The following is a 22,965-nucleotide window of genomic DNA, read 5'->3' on the forward strand; positions in this document are numbered from 1 at the left end:
TCTAACTGACCTCAGGGTGGAGGACGACCTGGTGCAGTTTTTGAGGGCCCTCCATTATGAGCTATCAGCTTCTGTGAGGTTCATACCGTCTACAGAACCGACGGGCCGCTTTAAGCTTGGGAGAGGGGGGAGGCAGGGCTGTGTTTTGAACACTAATCTGTTTCTAATGTACATAAATGTCCTTGGTGTAGCCCTTTTAGAAACAGCTAAAGGTGCTCCGACCGTTGGTAGGAAAAAGGTTCCCGTTTTGCTATACGTAGGCGATGCGGTTCTATTATACAGAACCCAAAACATCCTTAATGTGCTCTTCTAAGAATTTGTATCCTTCATGGGGACATGGGGTATGGCTATAAATCAATGGAATACTTTTACCATAGTGTTCAAACTATAGTGCAGGGATCTGGGGATATTCCAACATAAGCTTACTCCAGGTAGAATAAAATAGGGTGCTTAGGTGACTGCTGGGTGTTCCATCGTCATGCTCCCCTTATATCTTACACCAGGAGCTCGGAATGGAGTTCACCAAGTATATTGTTAAAACTAGCCCCCCTGACTTTGTTGTGTTCTATTTGGGAGAACCCACATGCCTCGTTAAATTAAGAGATTATCAATGATTGCCTCATGTGCAAGAAAGATATGAAAATCCCTTGGTTCAACTACATTAACTCTGAATTAAAGAAATTAGGTAGGCCGTCCCTTTTTACACACTCTTTGTCTATATGTAAAATAGATATACTTTAGTTAAATCGTCATTCAAAGAAAGGTCAACAGCCAATGGGGAGGACATTGAATTAAGTAATAAAAAAAAGGTTCAAAGAGTATGAGGAGATTCAAACTATCCCATCCCCGGAGCCATACCTAGAGTGGATCGAAGGTTCCTGGGACAGGTCACTACTCACCAGGTTTAGGCTACACTTTGTGATGTAGCAGCTTGGTTTCCCCCTTGGCCAATTTGAGTGCTCCAAAGTCCTGATATGGCCATGTGACAAGTCCTCCCACAAAGTTTGCTGCATTTTACCCTTTTCTGTCAATTTTTTATTGACCTTACGAATAGGTTTTTGATCCCTATTATATACAAGCAATGTATTAGATCCTGGAGATTAGCCCTTGTATTCCTGAAACACCTTGATCCCCTTATAGTTGCACCTGCTTATGCTCCTTTCTCAAATGTGCATTAGGCGACGAAATTCATTAATGTTTTAATTGACATACAACATTTCTGGCAGGTAGTTATTTTGCACTTAATCAAATCTAAACTGAACTTCTACTAAATGTTTTGCACTTTATATGTATTCATCTCTCATGCATTGTATTATCGTGTGCGATATTTATTGTTTTCGCTTTTAACCTTATGTATGATATTGCAATTATGGAGACCTGTTTGTTCGCATCCTCCAGTTGTTAGAAATGGGATTTCTGGTTGGCGGAGGCTTGCGCCAAAGCGAGGCAGAAACCACCACTCTAGTCAGGGTAAGGGGGAAACACACTATAGATAACCCCTGCTCACCCCCTTGGTAGCTTGGCACGAGCAGACCAGCTTATCCCCAAGGCAATGTGTAAAGTATTTGCACTAACACTCACAGTAACACAGTGAAACACCACACAGGTATTTATAAAAATAAATATCTTTATCTAAAATTAAGCATGACCAAATGACATAGATCCAACATACACAATAAAAGTTTTTAAAACATGTAGAATACGTTCCTTTTGCAAAAGTGCACTGCTGATGTTAAAAATACTTGTGGGCTCCGTAAGGCTGTGAGCCCTCCTTTCTAGCGTGTGGAAATTCTAACAATGGTGCTTGTATCAATGACCGCCCTGCTGTACTTGTAGCACGGAGTGCGCTACCTGGGTGTGCTCGCTTTCACCTTTGGGAAATCATCCCCTCACTAAAGCGCGAGCGCGCGTCCGTCACCAACAGGCCACTGCCTTCAACTATTGCCCACACTGTATTTTCAAAATGCCCTCGTTACCCCTTTAATTCACATAGGGCACCGTTCTTGTATATGTCCCTGCTGCAGCTGCACTTTGGATCCAAAAGGGCGTTGTTCACTTAGACGCCCCCGCGGCACTTGAAGTCAAACTGGGCTTTCCAAAGCGTGAGCGCGCGCTAGTCCTGCCAAGGACGCGATCTTTGAATATTGTCCTCGCTTTGCTCTGTCCAGAGACGGATCCACTTTGCTCCCGTGTTGCACCAACAGTCCCAGGCAGCCCTCGCCGGTTCTCCCACCTGCTCCTGACCTTGCACTGAAAACAGCACGGCCGGGAGCGTGTTACCTCGGGCTGCTCTCGCGGCGACGTTGATCCTCAGGAGATCCTCAGCGGAAGCCCTTCTCATCCGGTGGTGACACGCTGGTCGGGACTGGTTTTCCTTACGGTGGCTTTCCTGTTCCTCGCAGCGATGACATCGACACAGGCATCCTCGTTACTAGGCAACCCTCCGGCTTCACTCTATGGTGACACGGCCCTTCTTAGATCACGGGCTCGGCCAGGCTGCTCGAGTAGCGGCGGTGATTTCTCTGGGCCCAGCGCTTCGCTTCTTTTCTGTACCGGGCCGGCGGCGGTGAACTCAGTGCACATACAGCAATCTGGGGCAAGGCAGATGCCCCGCAGGTCCTCAGCGGCGCGCTAGTCGGCACAAAGCGCGAGAGGCACGATCCTGGGGCAGGTCAAGCTTGAGGCAGAGCAGACCTCATGACAGGCCCCAGCTGTGTGCCGATGAGCACTCAGAGTCAAATTTCACGCAGGCATCTTCACGAAGGCACAGGCTGTGCGCAGAGACACGTACACAACGTTGATTAAAATGGCCTTTTCTGGTAAACATTTGTGTTCCAGAGTTTTAACAGGAGGCCAGCTCTTCTCAGGCCCTTGGAAACACTTATCCTTTGACACAGCACATAGGAGGAGGGGGAACACAGCAAAGTCCCCTGTCCCCTTCCTTAGTAGTAACAGCAAACTGTAGGTCAGCCCCAGAACACACAGCAGGGGCCATCTTCCTTACACACAGCAGGGGCCATCTTCCTTCCCAGTCTCTTCAGCTGATCTTCTTTGGCAGGTATTCCTCTTGTTGGCAAAAGTAGTCTAAATTTACTGGGGTTTCAGCTCTTTTATACCCCAAAAGTCTTTGTTCTTACATGTTTGAGCAGTCCAGGATCCAGTCCCAACCAGTTCTAGGTCCCTCTGCCAGGACATGTCTTCTTCCTTTGTGAGTGTGCGCCAGGGCCATCAGGCGCACCGCAGGAGGTGGAGCCAGAATTGGGGAAGGCAGGTACAGCCCTAGTCAGACCCAGGTGCAACTCCTCCCACCACTCCAAATGCATATAGGTCTATTCAGGCTAGTGCTGACTCACCCAGCCTCCTGCAGCCACCCCCAGCCCCTGTCACTCACAAACCAGACAGTCAATACACAAACAGGCAGAGGCACACAGAAAGGTTGAACAAGAAAATAGCCACTTTCTAAAAGTGCTATTTTCAAACACAAAGTTTAAAAACCATCCTCCCTAAAAGATATGTCATCAAATTCTGAGTTCAGGGTTACCAGACTTCAGCTTCCCATCTTCCTCCTATGGGGAGATATGCAGGTACACATGGGACCCAGCATTCTCCATTCTATCCTATGGGCAAGATGGCCATAGAGGTGTCCAATGTGTAAGAAATGTGAAGGATCAGGCCTGGCAAGTGTGTACACTGGCCGGGACAACATGGCAGTTCACAGACTGCGCACAGGCACTGCAGTGGTAGGCGTGAGACACCATTTTAGGGCTACTCATGTGGGTGGCACAATCAGTGCTGCAGGCCCACTAGTAGCATTTGAATTACCAGCCCTGGCACACTCAGTGCCCTTTACTAGGGACCTTACAGGTAAAACAAATATGCCAATCATAGATAACCAATCACAATAACAATTTACAGAGAGAGCATATGCATTTTAGCACTGATCAGCAGTGGTAAAGTGCCCAGAGTCCTATAGCCAACAACCACAGGTCAGGAAAAATAAAGGGGGAAAAAGCTAAAAGTTTTGGGATAACCCTGCAAAAAGGGCCATTTCCAACACCAGTCTTTTACCAATCCCAAGGCCTGTGAGAACTCACTGGCTGTTTAGATCCCTCCCAGTCAGGCTTTAGGCCCAAACACAGTACCGAATCAGCTCTGCTAGCGGTCACGGACAACATCAGGATGACACTAGACAAGGGCCGTTCCACGATTCTGGTGCTGTAGGACCTATCTGCCGCGTTCAACGCGGTCTCACATCAGATATTGCTCAGGAGACTGAAGGAGATTAGACTAAGAAACTCTGCCTATCAGTGGATATCGAGCTTTCTATCTGATCGCTCTCAGACCGTCACTCTGGGCCCATATCGTTCGGAACCAATGGAACTGTCCAAGGGAGTACCCCAGTGGCTCATGTTTGAGTCCCACTCTGTTTAATATCTATGTCGCTCCCTTGGCCAGTCTCCGAAGGACGTATGGGTTAACCCAAATATCCTACGCCAACGATACACAGCTGCTCTTCCCTTTTGACAAATGTATTCCCTCTGTACAGCTGACCTTCTCCTCCAGTATGAGAGCCATTTCACACTGGATGAACAATCTTCTCCAATGTAACATTGGGAAAACTGAGATTTTACTCTTCAGAGAGGCCCCCTTACTATGGTCTCCTGAGTGGTGGCCGAATGATCTTGGTGCCCCTCCTGCCCCTAAATCCACAGTTAAGAACCTAGGCATACATCTGGATCAAGCCCTTACTTTGAAGGAGCATGTCGCCCAGACAACTGGCGCCTGTTTCCATACATTGTGCCTACTTCGTAAAGTCTTTCCTGATACCACTCAGAAGACTCTGACTCAGGCACTTATATTAAGCCGTCTGGATTACTGTAACGGTCTGCTGATCTCTGCTGGTGAGACCTCGATCAGCAGACTGCAGGTGGTCCAGAAAACGGCGGCACGACTAGTCCTTAATGTGCCCCCTAGGACTGCCTCTCATCCTCTTCTCTGCAGCTTCATTGGCTTCCAATACGCCAAAGGGTAAAATTCAAAGTCTGTTGTACCATTCATAAAGCGCTAGTCAATCTTGGTCCCACTTATCTCTTGGAGAAATTCATACCCTACCTTCCCTCTAGGTCTCTCCGCTCAGGCTTCATACATCTTCTGGAGGTCCCCCGAGTTAGGAGGGCAAGACTAGGGGGTAAGGCCCTTTCCTATCTGGGCCCCCTGCACTTGAGACAGTGTCCTGACCACCTACAATTTAGGAAGCTACTCAAGACCACCCTTTTCTGTTTTTGATCTAGCTGCAAGAGCGCTACATTTGTGCCTGAAATAAAGCGATTGATTGTCTGAGTGGGTCTGTGAGTGGGTGTGCGTGTCTGAGTGGGTCTGTAAGGGGGTGCATGAGTGTCTGAATGGGGCTGAGAGTGGCTGTGAGAGTGTGAGTGGTTTTGCGAGTGGGTGAATGAGTGCCCGAGTGCATTTGTGACTGGGTGTGAGAGTGTCTGAGCGTGTTTGTGAGTGGGTGCATGAGTGTCTCCATGGATCTATTAGTGCATGTGAGATTGTCGGAGTCGGTCTGTGAGTGGGTGTATCTGTGTCGGAGTGGGTCTGTCAGTGGGTGTGTGAGTGCCTGAGTGGGCGAGTGTGTGAATGGGTATCTAAGTGTCTGGGTAGGTAAGTCAATGACTGAGCCACAATGGAACAGCACTTGCCCCTTTATCCAAAAAGAGACCACCGTTTTGCACTAAATATCTACCCAAGTCTAGTTCTTTCTACTGGTTAATTACTAAGTGTTACCTCTTTGGGTAAATATCCAGTATGTATTGTAAACTACAGCAGTGTAATGGAGCAAGAGGAAATGTCACCAGTGACCTTGTGTGCATTTTGGTAATGTGATTGTTCCTCGTGCGTCTTTATCCAGAAATCTGTGACAACATGAATCTTTCTATAGAGAAGACGGCAAGAGTACAAAGAGGTAAATCATCACCAAACAAGGGTCCTTCCTACATGAGTTTCAAGTTTATTTATTTATGCTCAGCTAATAAAAACCATTGCAAATTTATAATAAAAGCCATTGCAAAATTTATAAAACATGTCAAACTAAAAAAAGAGAGAAAAACCACTTAGGCCTGGTGCCCAAGCCGTAACATAGAATTCAATTCAGTAATGAAGTGCAAGTTGCGGATTGATATCACAATATAGGATTGCTTAATAGTATACAAAAGGTGGGGTTCACTGCTGTGGCATCAGTTATAAAAGCTTTAAAATGGCAATTTCATCATTATTAAAAGGTCATTCAGAGTTCAGCCAATATGTTGCCCTAAGCGTTTTGATAATCATAGTATATTAAACTGAAAATGGTCTCATGCATTTGAATCTCAGTCGGACATTTCTCCTATTATGGTGAGATTTGAAATGCCGGTGCATTAAGACATGAGCTTGTTCCATGCTGAGACAATTGTGCCCTGTTCTTAAGTTTGTAGCATTAAGCCCTTAAGTCAAATTTAAAGCCTTTAGGCGGTAAAGTGCGCCCATATTGGGCACCCGTCTTTATTACATGTGGAAAGGTACTTTGTGCAATTATACGCAAGGAAAAATGCAGATGAAACTAGAGAATGGAATTTTAGATTCCAGAAGTAACCTATGGGGTGACGGCTCTTCGCATTTTGTCGGCTTTGCTCAGGAAATTTGACCAGGCCGCAGATGGCTCGAGGATAAGGGTCGTTGAGCAGAAAATCTACAGCTGCTTGAATTGTGTGAGTCCCTTGTTTGATCAATGCATGAGAGAGGAACTTCCGGCGATCGGTGATTAAGGCTGAGCAGATGCAGAGAAGGTGAGCTAAATTCTCTCAAGATTGACCGCATAGCCGATACTCATTGGACGCTGGACGGTAAGAGAACCAAGGATGAGAAATCTCCCATCCTAATATGACAATTTTTGATTTTGAAGTGCCCCGCGAAAGTGTCTTGAGATATTTTTGCATCTTGCTTTTGTTGTAATTTCTCTGTATGAGACGGGCATGCTTTCTGTCCATCATTATGCTTTTCCAGTTGCTCTGTTTAACGCCTTCTTAAAATTTTGGTGTGAGCGCGCTGGCTGTTTTCAGTTTTAGTGCATCGTGCAGGGCGATGGTCCAAGGGTTTTGAAGGACTGGATGATTTGTTTCGGATGCCTCTTGCCGGATTAGATTTTTCAGGTTTCCTACCTTGGCAGCACGCGTGGCATGTAAATATTTGAGGGTGCAGGCCTTTTGTGCCAGGAGCTGATCGTGTAACGTGAATCTGGCCAGCTGCAGAGTGATTTGGGAGTTTGAATAATGCCCTGAATACCAGACTCTGGAATTTGTTCAGAAAGGAGCCCAGCTTACCGGGGAAGGCTTCCGAGCCGTATGCTAACGTGGGAATTAGTTTGGCTTTTACTATCGTCAGCAAGGGTTCTAGAGTAGGAGTCTTCGTGTGGTTAAAGAGGATTTTAAATGTGAATTGTAGTGCTGCGGTGTTTGATTTAAGTGATTTCTTGTGGGATAAGTGCCCTCCCTCATCAAGCCAACATCCAAGGTACTTCTATCTGGGGGCTCTGGACAGTCTGCGTTTGTTGAGGTACCATGTTCCGGGTTTTTTCCGTTTCCGTCCAAAGATCACAAAATTGGTCTTCTCAAAATTCACTGTCAAGCCATTCGTAGTGCTGTGTGCGAATAAGACGTCAAGCCGCCTTTGTAGCCTCCTCACTGTTCGGCACAAGAGAACAACGTCGTCAGCGTAAAGAAGGAAGGTGATATGACGATGTCCCAGCTTCGGCACGTCGCTGACAATCACATAATGGGTAGGGGACAAATCGGTCATAAATAGGTTAAAAAGGGCTGGCACCAAAACACATCCTTGATTGACTCCTTGTTCCATCATGATCTTGTTGGAGACTGTTGAGTTGTTATCGAATTTACCTCTGGCCCATGTATCAGAGTAGAGCAGTTGGATGCCTTGGTTCCGTGATGCCCCAGTGTTTTAATTTTAGCCAGAGAAGTTTGCGTTGGAAGTGGTCAAAGGCCTTGCCGAAATATACAAAACAGCTGTAGTGGAGTTGGTTTTCCTGTATCTGTTTTGACACTATCATCCTAATTGCCACTAGATTATCAGTAGTGCCCAACATGGGCCGAAATCCACTTTGATTTAGTGAGAGCAGGTGAATTGAGCTTGCATGCTTCTAGGTCCTCCAGAAATAAGGAAGCAAAGTATTTAGCCTCAACATCTAGGAGAGTGATGAGGCGATAGCTTTCTAGGTTCGCCACTGAGCCTTTTTTGTAAATGGGTTACAGGATTGAACCTTGCCAAGAGGGCGGGACGGTGTCTGTAATAAGGCAGGTTCTGAAAAGCCTTTCCAGCAGTTGTGACCAGAATTTAATGTCCTGTTTATAAACCAAAGCTGGGATACCATTTGGTCCAGGGGCACCGTCCGCTCTACTTTTTTTTAATTAAGTCTGCAATCCTTTCAGCCGTGATGGTTAATGCTAAACGGTGCATTTGTTCTTTAACGTCCTCCTTGGTTCTGGAGATTTGGTAAGTTATAGAGTGTGGAACTTGGCAGTTTGTGTGATTGAGATTGGTTTGGTACAGAGTGCTGATGTGTTGAGACCAGCTGTCTGCAGTAACGTTGTTTACATTTTGTCGAGGGAAGACCTTTTCATTGTTTAATCGATTTATAACGATTCAGAAAGCTTTAGAGTATTTTGTTCGACGGGCCAAGGATAGCTCTAGTTGTATTGCTTCTACGTGCCTCTTCTTTGCTTGCCAAATGGAATATTTGTATGTCACACACAAGTTGTTAAATTCTTCTAAAGAGACAATGTAGACTATACGAAGTAAGTGCTTCTTTGTTTGGTGAAGATGTCCTCATATTCCTCAGCATCAAGAACGCGTCACCAAAAATCAGCAAGAAAAGTGCTGGGTGGCCTTTTTGTAAGTTGCCTGTATTACTGGCAAAAGGCAGGAAGACCACATCATACTATTAAGGTGGACGGAGCGGGCCAAATGGGCAGAGCTTCAGGTGATTTTGCACATTTGTGTACTCACAGTCATTTAAAGGGAGAACCATGGCTCTCACTAGGTAAGGATACAAAAGACGCCACTCGAAACAGTCACTTCACATTGCACTTCAACAGATCAATGATGCATTCACCTCCACAAAGAATTTCAGATCGTCTTTCAATGTGGAATTGCTGAGAAAACACAGTTGCTTTGCCCTTGTCAAGCCCAGGTAGTGGTCCCCGGGCATATGTAAGCCCCAGGAGGGGTGTGGGGGCCTTTGCGGCCCACCCCTCCTTTATTTTAATTGAAGCCCCGGGAGATGGCAGTACCCGGGGCTCTTAAAGCCCAATGGAGAGGGGTTGCTGCGCCCCTTTTCCTTATTGTCAATAAAGCTCCAGGGAGGTGGTGGTCCCCATCCTTTTTCTCGGCCCCAGCTTGATGGATCGGCCCAAAACGTTCCATGCACAGCTATAATTAGCTGCACACTTTTTGGGACAGTTACGTGAAGATTCGTCAACTGCCGCCAAATATATAGGCAAATTAAAAAGCACTTTTCCTATGGAAACGTGTTCCTAACTAGAACTACCTACTGGAGACCTATCTGTCACTGTAGTGGACTTTGGAACTCTACATACTGTAGTGGACTTTGGAACTCTACAGCAGCTGTGGTGCTTTAAAAAAGTGGCAGACTGCAATTATTGTATTATGAGCCCCCAGTCCATTTCCTCCCATCTGTTTTTTTTCTTTTATGCGACTAATTAAAAAAGTGCTTGTGCCTTGACAGGCATAACAATTATTTCGAAAAGAGATATTTATCTTCATAAAAAGTAATAATGTATCCAGCAGGTAGGCAGTGATAATTAATGAAGACCCAATAATGGGAAATAATTATCTTATCGCAAACAAACTGGTGGTTCATAGTACTTAGAAGTGAATGAAAATGCCAGGATGGCAAATTGTTATTACATGGTCACAATTTGTGCTAATTTTATCAACCTCAGAATAATTGAAGTATAACAGACAGCTGATAACATAGATTTGTAAAGTGAATGCTTAATATGCTCAGCAGTTTTACCAGCTTACTGTGGTACCGATTAGTACTTAACTATTGTTCTAAGGGCAGCAATGCTTTCATTACCGTACTTTCATTTGTGTATTTCATTTCCACAATTACATATTTACAATTCCATTTTATACCATTATATACATATTGATGAATACGTATCTTAATTTGCTCACCCACCTTTCTTTGGTCTTGTTTTCCGAGCTTCAGTTGACACTGGAAACGAAGGTACCTGAAACCAGAAAAACCATCAGATTCAAAGTGTGAGAAACGTGCATAGTGCTGGTTCCCTTAATAGGGAAATGTACAGGGGCAAAAGGGGGTAACTAACAAGGAACGCCTCATCTAAGGAGAGAACCACCTTTGTCAGAATCATACCACCTACATTTGGTATTGAAGTAGGGAGCTTTCATCCCCCATTTATCGCCAAATTTGACCCAAAAAAAAACGCTAATGCAATGAGGAAGGCATCATCTCCACATTATTGTTGTTTGGGTGATCAAGGGATTACTCAAATAGGTTTGCTTACCTTGCAGAGAAAGGAGGTTGAGAGGCAATATGGTTGTGCTTTCCATTTATAATATAGTAGTCAAACCATGAGTTAGAAGAAATGTACTCACAGAATTAGAGATAACACATGGCTACATAGTCTGACAATGCGAAAAGAAGTTCAAGTCATGGTCTGCGGCAAGGATTTCATTTCAAGACTGGAGGTTAACATTATGCATAAACCTTTACTGCCCCGCATGCAGTTCTTTAAAGAACTTAAAAACATCACAACGTGAAATGTTTCATTCTGGAATCACAATGCAGTATAGAGGAACATAACACACAGCTATCTCCCTCTTTTATTAGCTCCTCCCTCAACAGATAAGCACATTACTTTATTTACTGTTGCATACCTTTTCTAAACTTATTTGATTGATGTTTTTTTATATACTGTGAAGAAGGGAAGAGTCCCGAAACGCGTCGGCTTCTGAATGAACTGCTTTTCATCCCACCGACTTGTGCATGCAGCCCTGATTTAAATAAAAGATGCTTTTACCTACCTGTGGATTGGGCTCCTTCGTTCGTGGCAGAAACTTTGGATTGAATTTGTACGGCTATTTGTCAAGCCGTGAAGGAGACCCGCTGCGTATAAGCAGACCTGGATGCCGTCAGATGTCGACATCATATCAGGACAGGAGCTGTTATCAGGGCATCAAAGTGCTCGCACAGGCAAAGGAGGATTATAGCAAACCCACTGAGGTAATATTGTTGAATTGAGAACTACCTGCACGGCGGCTCACTTGAGTAATACAAAGATACACTTCAAGTACCAGGATGCTGTGTGGCGGCAGATACCGCGATGTGGCCCCGCCCACTGGGGCATAGTACTCATGAACATTAAAGTGCATCATTCGCCATTGCAGGTTCAGTTTCATCAAGCCTGTGAAGAAGGGAAGAGTCCCGAAACGCGTCGGCTTCTGAATGAACTGCTTTTCATCCCACCGACTTGTGCATGCAGCCCTGATCTAAATAAAAGATGCTTTTACCTACCTGAGGATTGGGCTCCTTCGTTCGCGGCAGAAACTTTGGATTGAATATATATATATATATTCACTGAAAAAACCATAGGTTTCACACATGTTATAGTTAGCTGGACATTTTACTGATAAAAAACCAATGAAATTCCCCCGTTATAGTTACTGTAGGCAACTATAACTCACGCGACCGCAATCCTCTGCTGATGCTAATACTGTATTTAGACACTTATTTGCCCATGTCTTCTTCCATTAAATTTTAGCTATACATATATGTTAGACCTGTCAGCCCTTTGGGTGGTCCCTCCTCATCATTATTTATTTTGTCCCACTTTTGCCTCAAACCCTGTTTGAATTTTTCCTTTTTGGGGAACCACCAGACTTTTTCGTGTTGCTGCAGATTCAGGGAGCCATTTTAGCTACCCCTGAAACTTCTGTCTGAGGGCCTGAAGCACAAAATGGTGGCCACCTGTGACATCACCAGCATCCACTGGAACCTACCAGCACCTTCCAGAACATTCCAGGAGATTCCAGAACCCTGTGACCGTTGGAGGCGGTTTAGAATGTTGGGAGGATAAGAGAGGCAGTTGGCAGTTGGAGCTGGCAGTTGGCACCTGACTGGTGAAGAGAGAGGAGCACAACAGTGAAGGAGGAAGGAGTGAAGCAGCAGGGGTGGAAACTTGTGCCTGGAGTGGGGTCCATAAACCCACCCTTGATACTTGTCCCTACTGATGGATCCCAGCCTATAGCCCTGTGTGGGAAGAAGACAGAAAAACTCATCCTAAGGACCTGGACAGCAGGAACAGGCCTTAGAACCAAGAAAACAGCAAGATTCTGACCTGAGAACTGGTTTCCCTGGAGTCCGGCGTCGAGTAGCCTGAAGACCTGGAGCCCGAGGTGGAGAAGCGGCGCTGACTGAAGTAGCAGACGTCGTACCCGGAGCCGCCTGAGGTCGTGAGAGGGCGCCGACGGGGGTCGAGAGGAATACCAGAGGTCGAGGAGGAAGTGAACCGAGGTCGAGCGAGCGGCGTCATCGGAGGAGTGAAGTCCGCCCTCCGGAGTCGTCGGAGACCGAGGTAGAGGAGCACCGGAGGTCGGGAGTGAGGATCGCACTCCGGAGTCGCCCGGAGCCTGTGAGGAGGAGCACCGGAGGTCGGGGGTGAGGATCGCACCCCGGAGTCGCCGGAAGTCGACATCGAGGCCAGGCCGGCCGACGTCATCGGAGCCGAGAGCGCCATCGGACCGGAGCCGCCCGAAGTCGACATCGTGAAGAGACTGCCCGACGCCGTCAAATCGGAGGTAGAGATCGAACCGAGGCCGCCGACATCGGACCGGAACCGCCTTCCGGCGTCGACAAAGAACTGACATTGTGCCGAGGCCGCCGAGACCGAACCGGAACCGCCTCACGGCGTCGACACGACTCCAGCGGCGTCGGAACATCAGAAAAAGGGCAGTAAGTGGAGTAGAGGGCGCCTAAGGCCCTGTGGAGACCTGAGAGACTGCTCTAAGGGGCTAGGGAGGTGCTGAAACCAACCTGACTGTGCAAGGGGTGAACTGGGACTAACCTAGAGAGGTTGTGTGGAGAGAGAAAGCCAGGGCACTGGTATTCCCCCCTTTGATCTACCTCAGCTTAGGCCTCAGCCTTGTCCCAGCCAGGGAGTAGCCCCCCTCAAGCCTTCCACAACCCTACAAGCTGTGCCTGGGCCAAATCAGCCCTTAAGAATTGAAGTGTCATCTGATTACATGAGTGTTGCTGTATACTTTTAATTATTTATTGGGGGTACTGTATTTATTGAGTTTTTACCTATTTATTGCTTCACTATATTTATAGGTCCACAGGACTGGATGGTGTACAATATTTATTGGTACAGTATTTATTGCCTCAAAGTATTTAATTGTCTGTATATATTGCACTTGTATTTATGCCCTGTTATTTATGATCACCCCTATTTATTTCATCAAACAGCCAATATTTATTTGACCTGCACTAATTGAAACTTGTATATTGTGATTGACCTATTTATTTTTCCAATCAGCAACTAAGAGAAAAAGATAAAGAAGAATATTTTCATAATTTTTACGGTGTAGAGTCGTTTTTGGAACGGATGCACGCATGGTTATTGTATGGGTATATTGTATGCTTAGCACTGCGCCTGTTTCCTGACCACTCGAGCCAAGCTACCACAGTGTGTTCGGGGAGCCCACCACCACCCTGCGGAGTGGGAGTGGGCGTTTCCAACAATATATTACAAATATTTTTTTTTCATAAAGACACATATGTCATCAGCAGAGGATTACGGTCGCGTGAGTTATAGTTGCCTACAGTAACTATAACGGGGGAATTTCATTGGTTTTTTATCAGTAAAATGTCCAGCTAACTATAACATGTGTGAAACCTATGGTTTTTTCAGTTAATTTGCAAGGTTTTTTAAATGCTAATTCCTAACTATAACGTGTGTGAAACCTATGGTTTTTTCAGTGAATTTGTACGGTTTTTTAAATGCTAAGTTACTTTACGCCATTTGTGGCGTGCGCGCCCACTTAACGCAGTTCGTTCCGTGCGCGCACGGTGCGCTTCGCGCACCGCGTGCCCACGTTACGCTAGATGGGCCATGAACGCACGATGCGCTTTGCGCACCGTGCGCACATGGAGGACATATGATGAGCATCGTTGTGACAGGTAAAATATATGTTTTGTTTTGATGTAATAAGCAATGCACAAATGGTGCTCTTCGGGCACCATTTGCACACGGGGTGGGGAGAATGTGGATATTTTTTTTTTTTTTTATTATTATTATGTATTACCGTACGCGTACGGTAAGCGTAATCGGCGAAATTTTCGAAAAAATTAAAATTGCCTTTTTTCACTTGGGGGATCGTTGGGGACTCCCTCGACATGGCTAGGTGCTTGGGAGCTGTCTAAACAGCCCCTTTACATGTTTTTGCACTTTGTTTTTCAACCCCCTGTCAGAGTGCGAGAGAGAAAATGGCGGCCACCGCTTCCTGGTTTCGACCGATTCGAATGTTTACTAAGATCTAACGGCCAATCAGAATCGCGCTCACGCACGTCACCGTACGCGTACGGTAAGCGCACCGTAAGCGCACCGTAAGCGCACCGTAAGCTGGCTCAGATATATATATTGATTTAAAGGCTATTTTCTCAGAATCTACTGAGCAGATTTACACCAAACCTACAAAAGGCACTTCCTTGACCTGAGGACTACCTCTCTGCCAAATTTCATTAAATTCTGTTCAGCCGTTCGGGCTGTAGCTCTGTCTAAAGGTCCTATGGAAAAATGCATGGGAAAAACGCGTTTTGGGACCCCCCTTTTATCTCAGCCCCTGCTTGACGAATCCCCCCGAGACTTTCAGGGTAGGAGCGGAGCTCAACGCCCCACCTATTTTGAAAATTTTGCGAGGATTCGTCGACCGGCGCCAAAGTTATTCAAAATAGAATGTTGCGGATTTCCTATGGTAAGAGGGTCCTAACTATAACTATCTACTGGAGACCGCCAGTAGATAATATATATATATATATATATATATATATATATATATATATATATATATATATATATATATATATATATATATATATATATAGGGAGAGGCAAGAAAAGTTTCAACAACAAGAAATGAATAAGGTATCAAAGGATGTTGTTGATAATACTGTGATTAATCTATCTGAAATAACTATCGACTGCAGAAAAACAATTGTTGTTTTTGGGTTTATCGTACTGTCCCTTTAAATATACACAAACGAGAGTGGATGTTTTTAAGTTTATTCGCAAAATGAAATTGAGAAAGCATTTTCAACTAAAAAATGCAGCGAGTATTGCATCGCAAACTAGACCTACTCAAGGACTTTGTTTACATTTACAAGCTGCAGATGTTGGCACCATGTTAGCAGCACAATCTTTGGCAAATGACAATGACCTAGTAGGAAACTCTACACAGGAAAATCTACAAGAAGCAGGCATTATCTGTAAAACTCCAGCCATCAGCCCATTTAAGCCTCCATCCACCTTTATCCCAATGATGCCAAGGGATGCTATAGATGTGTTTAGTGATTGTATGGTTGAGGATCTAAAAAAGTTGAACTGTACTGTTATGAAACAAAATAGACATCGCAAATATTCAGAAATTCAATACACTAAGCTCATCCAAAAATTGCAAAAACATACGGAAGTTATTAACAAGGCTGACAAAGGCAGGAACATTGTACTGTGGCCGAGAACATTATATATGGAAGAAGCCTGGCATCATCTTAATGATATCCGTTGCTACAGAAAAGCTAGCTTCCAAGAACTACGACAGAACAAAGAAAATGTATTTGTTGAATTGGCACAATGGAAACGTGTGGGTCTATTAACTAAAAACGAATACAGCTTTTTAAAAAATTACCATCTTATGACTCCCATCCTATATTTTATTCCTACGGTGCACAAAAATGTAATACCAGTCCCAGGCAGACCAATTACATCGGCACAAAAAAGCCTATTGGAAGCTATGTCAAAGTATGTTGACCACTTTCTACATGAATTTGTGGAAAGTCTGCCATCTTACATCAGGGATACTGGACACTTTTTGAGTAAATTGAAGAAAGTTAAATGGGAGGATAATTGTTATTTAATAGTGATGGACATTAGTTCATTGTATACAAGTATTAAACATAGTGATGGTACAAATGCAGTTCGCTATTATCTGGACAAAAGGAGTATACATATGTATGAACACAACAAAATGTTTGTAAAAATGATAAATATTTGTTTGACCCACAATTACTTCCTATTTAACAAGGAAGTTTTCCAACAGTTGCGTGGAGTGGCTATGAGGGCATGCTTCTCCCCCAGCTATGCGTGTTTACACGTGGGCTGGTGGGAGGAGCATGTCCTGGAGGTCACTTACAGAGTTATTTTTGATCAGCATGTTCTCCACTGGTGGAGATTTATTGATGATGTTTGTCTGATTTGGAAGGGCTCTATTGAGTCAGCCAATAACTTTGTAAATGCAATCAATGAGAATACATTGAATCTTAAGTTCACATCAGACATTAGTAATGTGAAAGTACAATTCTTGGATGTTGATATCTATATAAGGGAGGACACTATACATACTAGACTGCACAGAAAGTCAACAGCTGGGAATTCTGTGCTTCATGCTAATAGCTCACATCCTCACCATCTTATTCGTAGTATCCCCTTTGGTGAATTTCTAAGAATCAAACGTATCTGTAGCCATGAAGATGATCTTGAAATATGCCAGGCTGAAACTTTTGAAAGATTTTTAAACAGAGGATACAAGGCTACAGATCTTAAAATAGTTCGCGACAAGGCAAACAGTGTTAACAGTGATATTCAGCTGCCTACAACACCTGAGATTCAAATACAATTAGGGCAGATTAATGAGGACACTGATACCATTACTGTCGAATCAGTTGATAACATTAGATTGATAACTAACTATTGCAAACAGCAGAGACAGATACGCAAGATTCTATACAAAAACTGGCCGATAATTCGGTCAGATATTACTATGTCACGAATCTTGCCAGAACATCACACGTTAACATTTAGAAGGGCGCCCTCGATGAGGGATGCACTTGTAAGAAATAGTCCTGAGGTTAATACTTCAAATACCTGGCTATCAGCTAGACCAGGTTTTTTCAAGTGTAGCTCATGTCGCGCTTGTAAATTTGGAAAAAAAAATTCTGAATATGTTACTGCTTTTAACTCTGATCCTATCAAAATACAAGGACACTATACTTGCAGAACTGATTATGCAGTATATATCTTAGAGTGCACTTGCCATTTACTATATGTGGGCAGCACCAAATTGCAAGTTTTCAACAGGATTTTACAACATCTCAGAGCGGTGGTCAATTCAGACCCCAACTATCCTGTGGCGCGACATTTAAAATTAGTACACAACAATAATCTTAATGACCTCAGATATTATGTTATCAGCTCAGTACCCAAAAACATCAGAGGCGGTAACACAGAAGAGATTGAGACAGGTGGAATCAGAATTTATCATGTTACTCGATACTAAAATGCCGAATGGCCTCAACAACAGTGATGATTTGCACAACTTTTTATGAATATTGATGATGGGGATGGTAATAATGATGAATCTCAGTTTTGCTTTTTAATTGGTTTTGATTCCTGCTTCAGCCGGGCTTTAATCTTGGTTTTTCCTAGGTTTTATCTGGTTTTAGTGGAGTACATTGCCGGTTCTTGAGCTCTGGGATTTTATCTATTTTATCATCACTAATTTATGAAAATGTATGCACTTTAGTCTAATGGCTGCTAAAATGTATGGTTTTTATTGTGGCTCAACAATATATATGAGCTGCTGTGGTGGTGTTTTTTATCTGGTGAGGTTTTGGTTTTACTGGGTTTTATTGGGGGTTTCCCTCGATTTTACTTGGTATTACTGGGCTTTTGCCGGCTTTTTAACATTATAGCACCAGTTCTGTATATAAAAAACTGTTGGACATTGGTCCACAGTTCTTTTTATATCATGAAAATTTGATATTCTAAAAAAGGTTTTTGCTGCTAAGTGTAATACCAATGGTTTGCCAAATACCAAAAAACCCGTATATTTTTTGTCTCAATAGATGCTACAAACAGAGTAATCTGGAGATTGGGACGTGTGTATATACAACTACTAAACATGTCAAGAGATTGAAATATAAGAAAATACAAGAGACGTCTACTAGAAGCTGCTATGAATTCAACTCTATATATATGCTTTTATGTAACTAAGCACTTTAACGCTAGCACTTTTTTGCACCATTTGCACATTTTTAAAAATACCATTTGGCATTGTTAACAGTCAAAAATTAGGAGAGCTAAGATGATGTTGTTGATAGGCCTGTATCCAATGCATATTTTAGTTAGTTTATCTCGAAAATTAGCACTATGCTAGAAATTGTATTTCGATACACTCTAAGATCTGATTTTGCATATTTGGATAATTTTTGTTTGAGAATCATGAATTAAGGAGCACTAAGCTCTTATTGTTATATTTGGTTGCACAAACAACAAAACATCCAAAAAAAACGTGATCAGCTATATGCAGGACCTATCTTGATAGGTATGTTTTTATTTCGAACAGGCCTCTTTCTATGTTTGCACTCCGTTTTAAGTTAATTTAAATGGTATCATGCGCCTTTTGGTTGGACACCAATCAACCTCAATCTATAGCTATATACATAGGTAGTTTATTGTAAAATAAATATATAAAAAATATAATAATACAAACATAAATTAGCATTTAAAAAACCTTACAAATTCACAAAAAAAACCATAGGTTTCACACACATTATAGTTAGCTGGACATTTCACTCGTAAAAAACCATTGAAATTCCCCCGTTATAGTTAGTTCAGCTAAATATAACTCGCACGACCGCAATCCACTGCTGATGACATCACTCATGACATGGTTAGTGACATCACTCATGACACCACTGATGACATCTCAAATGACATCATTGATTACATCACTGATGACATCATCCAGTGAATATGTGTCTTTCCGAAAAATACATATTTTTTATATATGTACATCTAAAGGTTAATGGAAGAATAAATGGGTAAATAAGTGTCTAAATGGATTTTTTTTTGTATAATTAATTGTATAAATGACTTATTAACAGTATCTTAGTGAATACAGTGATGTAATATGTAACGTCATCAGCAGTGGATTGCGGTCGCGCGAGTTATATTTAGCTGAACTAACTATAACGGAACTTATTTTAATCTGTTTATTTTAAAGCACTTGTTCAGAGGTTTAAATATTCACATATACTTTTTGTTTTCTCTTTTTTCTTTTTCTTTTTCTCTTCTTTTCTTCTCACTATAGGAGGAAAGGCAGGGACCCATACTACAGGGGTGGTATCACATTCACGGGTCCCCACCCTTTTTTCCGAAGGCACAACAGAATGCGGTATCTTTACAAATTTGCCAAATGTCACCGAAGTTTTTTCCGTGGTGTACATCCAGCCTTTTGGAGTATTACAGACATAGTCTTGTGATAGAAACTTTGGAATGACTAGTATGGTTATTGATTGTCCAAAAATATGATCATTGACATTCTCCTTCATGTACTCCATAGACTAGGCTTTCCTGTAAGTTATTGATATTTGATACACTCCACACACATAGAGTTGGTTATTTAAATCCACAACTCTTCACCCATTTATGACACATGTAATACGGGCACTTGTCCGTTATTTCAATCACCCATCCCAGGAATGAGCAATAACTTGAAGCATATTTCGGGGTAGGTCTCTCTGCATATGACGAATATTAGTATTATCATTTATGTGCATAAGTATGCCCCTTGATATCATCAGCATCCTGGGACCCGCTAGTATTCAGCATGGGATCTGTTTAAACATTCGCAACCAGTGCAGTTATTTTAGCACAACTATGGTGACGAGTCTTTCACTGTTACACTTGCAGCAGATAGGTGTCCGTTGGGATTTAGCCTAGTATTCTAATGCAGAGTGATGTGGTGTTTAATTTCACTAATGTTTTCACATAACTCCATGGAAATAATATTTTCATTAACAAATTATATATATCTTTTTCACTCGTGTTTCGAGGTGTGTAACACATGTGAAGTTTTACTGTAAATCATCTTCGTTGAAAACTTGAGTGATAATGCAATGTGAATACATTTTGTTTAGTTCGTGTATTTAACTTTATTGACACACATACCAAACACTGCAAAATGTATATACACTTGGAAATCTCTATGTTACTTAACCATGCCAATATGGCCGCGTTATTTGCAATGTGAATATATTTTGTTTAGTTTGTGTATTTAACTTTATTGACACACATATTACACACTGCAAAATGTATATACACTTGGTAATTCCTATGTTACTCAACCATGCCAATATGGCCGCGATATTTGCATTAGACTCAGTGAGTGTTTTCTTATTGTGAAACCATCTTTTGTGTTTACTACCTCAGGAAGTACGAATGGTTTACAAAAATGGTGACATTTACATGCATTTCCATCGTGTGAACAAGGCTGTTTAGCCGAAACGCGTAGCGTGGAAATAAACATCCCACTTGGTACTTACTTTGGAGCCTGAGAGTGTGTTTTATCGCAATTGTGACCGACAGAAATATATATATATATATATATATATATATATATATATATATATATATATATATATATATATATATATATATATATATACACTTGTACTTAGATAGCTTGTTGAGCTACTCCAATGTATGGAGTAAATCGTAGGCTTTCATTTCTTGTGTTTAACTGTTCTTATAAACTGAATTTCTTTATCTGTGTAACAAACTACTGTTAACGCAATATGGGTCCATGAGCTAATAATGACCTAGTTGTTGATTTGGGATTACAATTCAGCTGCAAATAACAGGTACATACCAGCAGGCTGTTTTTGTTTAACTGCGTAGTTGCCAGTCAGCAGGCGCTGAGGCAATAGTACACGCTGGGGAGTCTCTCCGACTCACACGCCTTTGCACCAGGGTGGCTCCCATGACCAACCGGCCTCTCCCGATGCACTAGAGGTGCATGAAGACACGGCCGGGAGCAGGAACATAAGGCGGTTGCGCATGCGCACGCCACCACTCCCATTTTATTACGACTCTGCCAAGGCGGTAACTGTTTAACAGGTGGCGAGACAGACCACGGCGGTGAGTATTTGAAGTGCGCAATAACACGACCACAGTGAGCCCAGCTGTGGCGGTGAGTCCTCTGATCACATATAAAAAATATTTTTTAAAAGAAGGTAAAGGCAATGGAAAGAGGACTGGAATCCAGCTGCCTTTTTGTATGGGGATACCAAAACATAACTAGCTGCCATGGCAATGTCTTTGTTTCAAAGGTGATCGCTAGTTGCTCTAAACTGCTTATATCCGATCTGGTTGTCAGCTGACTAGTAGTGCCGCTTTCTTTCTCTTGTGAGGTTACTGTTTTTTTGAAACAGTAAATACTTTTTCCTAGGGTCCCCCCCCCACCATGAGAGTAGTATTTAAAAAAAAAAAAAAAGAAGAGGGGTTATTTAGAAGATTTCCAATATTAGCAAGTTTAGAATTATATAATTAGGTTAATAATTACACATTTGGGATCACATTTTAAATAAAAGTAGGTAATATTAAGTGATTTTAGGCTTATGTTTCTAATAGTATAGTGTAGATCACTGATTATTTTAGGTAGTGTATGGCTGAGGAGAGGGAAACCCCTCAGCTATAGCGAAGTGAGGAGATGTTTAGGAGGTACTTTGAAATGGCGGCCGGCACGGATCGGAGGTGGCAATGCGGGTAAAGAAAAACAAACACACATATATATATATATATATATATATATATATATATATATATATATATATATATATATATATATATATACACACATATACATACATACACATACACCTTATTGCCATTTCTCTCCTCCGTGTTGGACTCAGACCGGACCAGGGAGCAGTAGGCACCCAGAAAGCCCCACAGACTCCCCTGTCCAATCACAACGCTGCAATGCAGCGTTGCGATTGGTCTAAGCGCTGTGGTTCAGTGCTCAGACGAGGACTGGGGGCTTGATTATGTTCTCCACCCAGGCTGTAATGCAGCCAGCGTTTAGAACATTCATGTGAACTTTGAGTGGGCAAACCACTCCTCCCCTCCCCTGCTCTGAGAGCAGAGCTGCCCTGCCCACAAAGCAGCCGGAACAAGTAAAATGCTAATAACATTATTATCATTTTATTAATCATTTTATTTTCCTTTAGTTACAGTGCTTACAAGCAGTGGGATGGCGCTTCTCCACCTTAACGGAGGAGCCGCCACTGCTTTGGAGAGGAGTTAAAGACCTCTATCAAAGAAGCAGTGGAGGTCGTTATATCTAACAGGAAGAGTGGCACTCCTTCAGAAAAGGAGTACTTCTCTCCCGCCGCCGATGACAAACCCGAAAAAGGTCAGAAAGGCCCTAAGAAAGACGAGTCATCTAAACAGACCCCTAAACACTGTCAAGGACAAGGAGGGACGAACCCCTGTCCTCCACAAGTGGTAGCCTTAGCACTACAAAATGCTGGGGTAGCCTTAGCGCTACAAGAAATGGTGGTGTCAGCTGCTGCACAAAAAGAAGTGGTGTCCTCAGCGGCACAAAAGAGGACCAAGACTCACTCAGCTTGAGGAGGAGCCAAGATGGCGACCGGGACGGCAGCGTAGATTCCCGGCTCCGTGAACCTCCGCATCCCGCACGGATATCCTGCATGAGATCCTTATTCTGCGCTACGAGATCGTGTTCGTAAACGAAAGTGGCAACAGATCGTGTGACTCTGAGGTTTCTGACTGCCGTACCGCCGGAGAA

General features: G+C 43.0%; 1 protein-coding gene across 1 annotated transcript in view; it reads right to left on the minus strand.

Moving 5' to 3' along the window:
- Nucleotides 1–22,965, minus strand: part of BBS4 (Bardet-Biedl syndrome 4) — a 532,628-nt gene that overhangs the window by 394,174 nt on the left and 115,489 nt on the right. The window contains exon 2 of the mRNA XM_085643924.1: nt 10,256–10,307. Within this exon, the coding sequence (XP_085500050.1) occupies nt 10,256–10,307 (52 nt within the window). The remainder of the gene's footprint in view (nt 1–10,255; nt 10,308–22,965) is intronic.

Source organism: Triturus cristatus, chromosome 3_1, assembly GCF_964204655.1.
Source record: "Triturus cristatus chromosome 3_1, aTriCri1.1, whole genome shotgun sequence".
NCBI classification, from domain to species: Eukaryota; Metazoa; Chordata; class Amphibia; order Caudata; family Salamandridae; genus Triturus; species Triturus cristatus.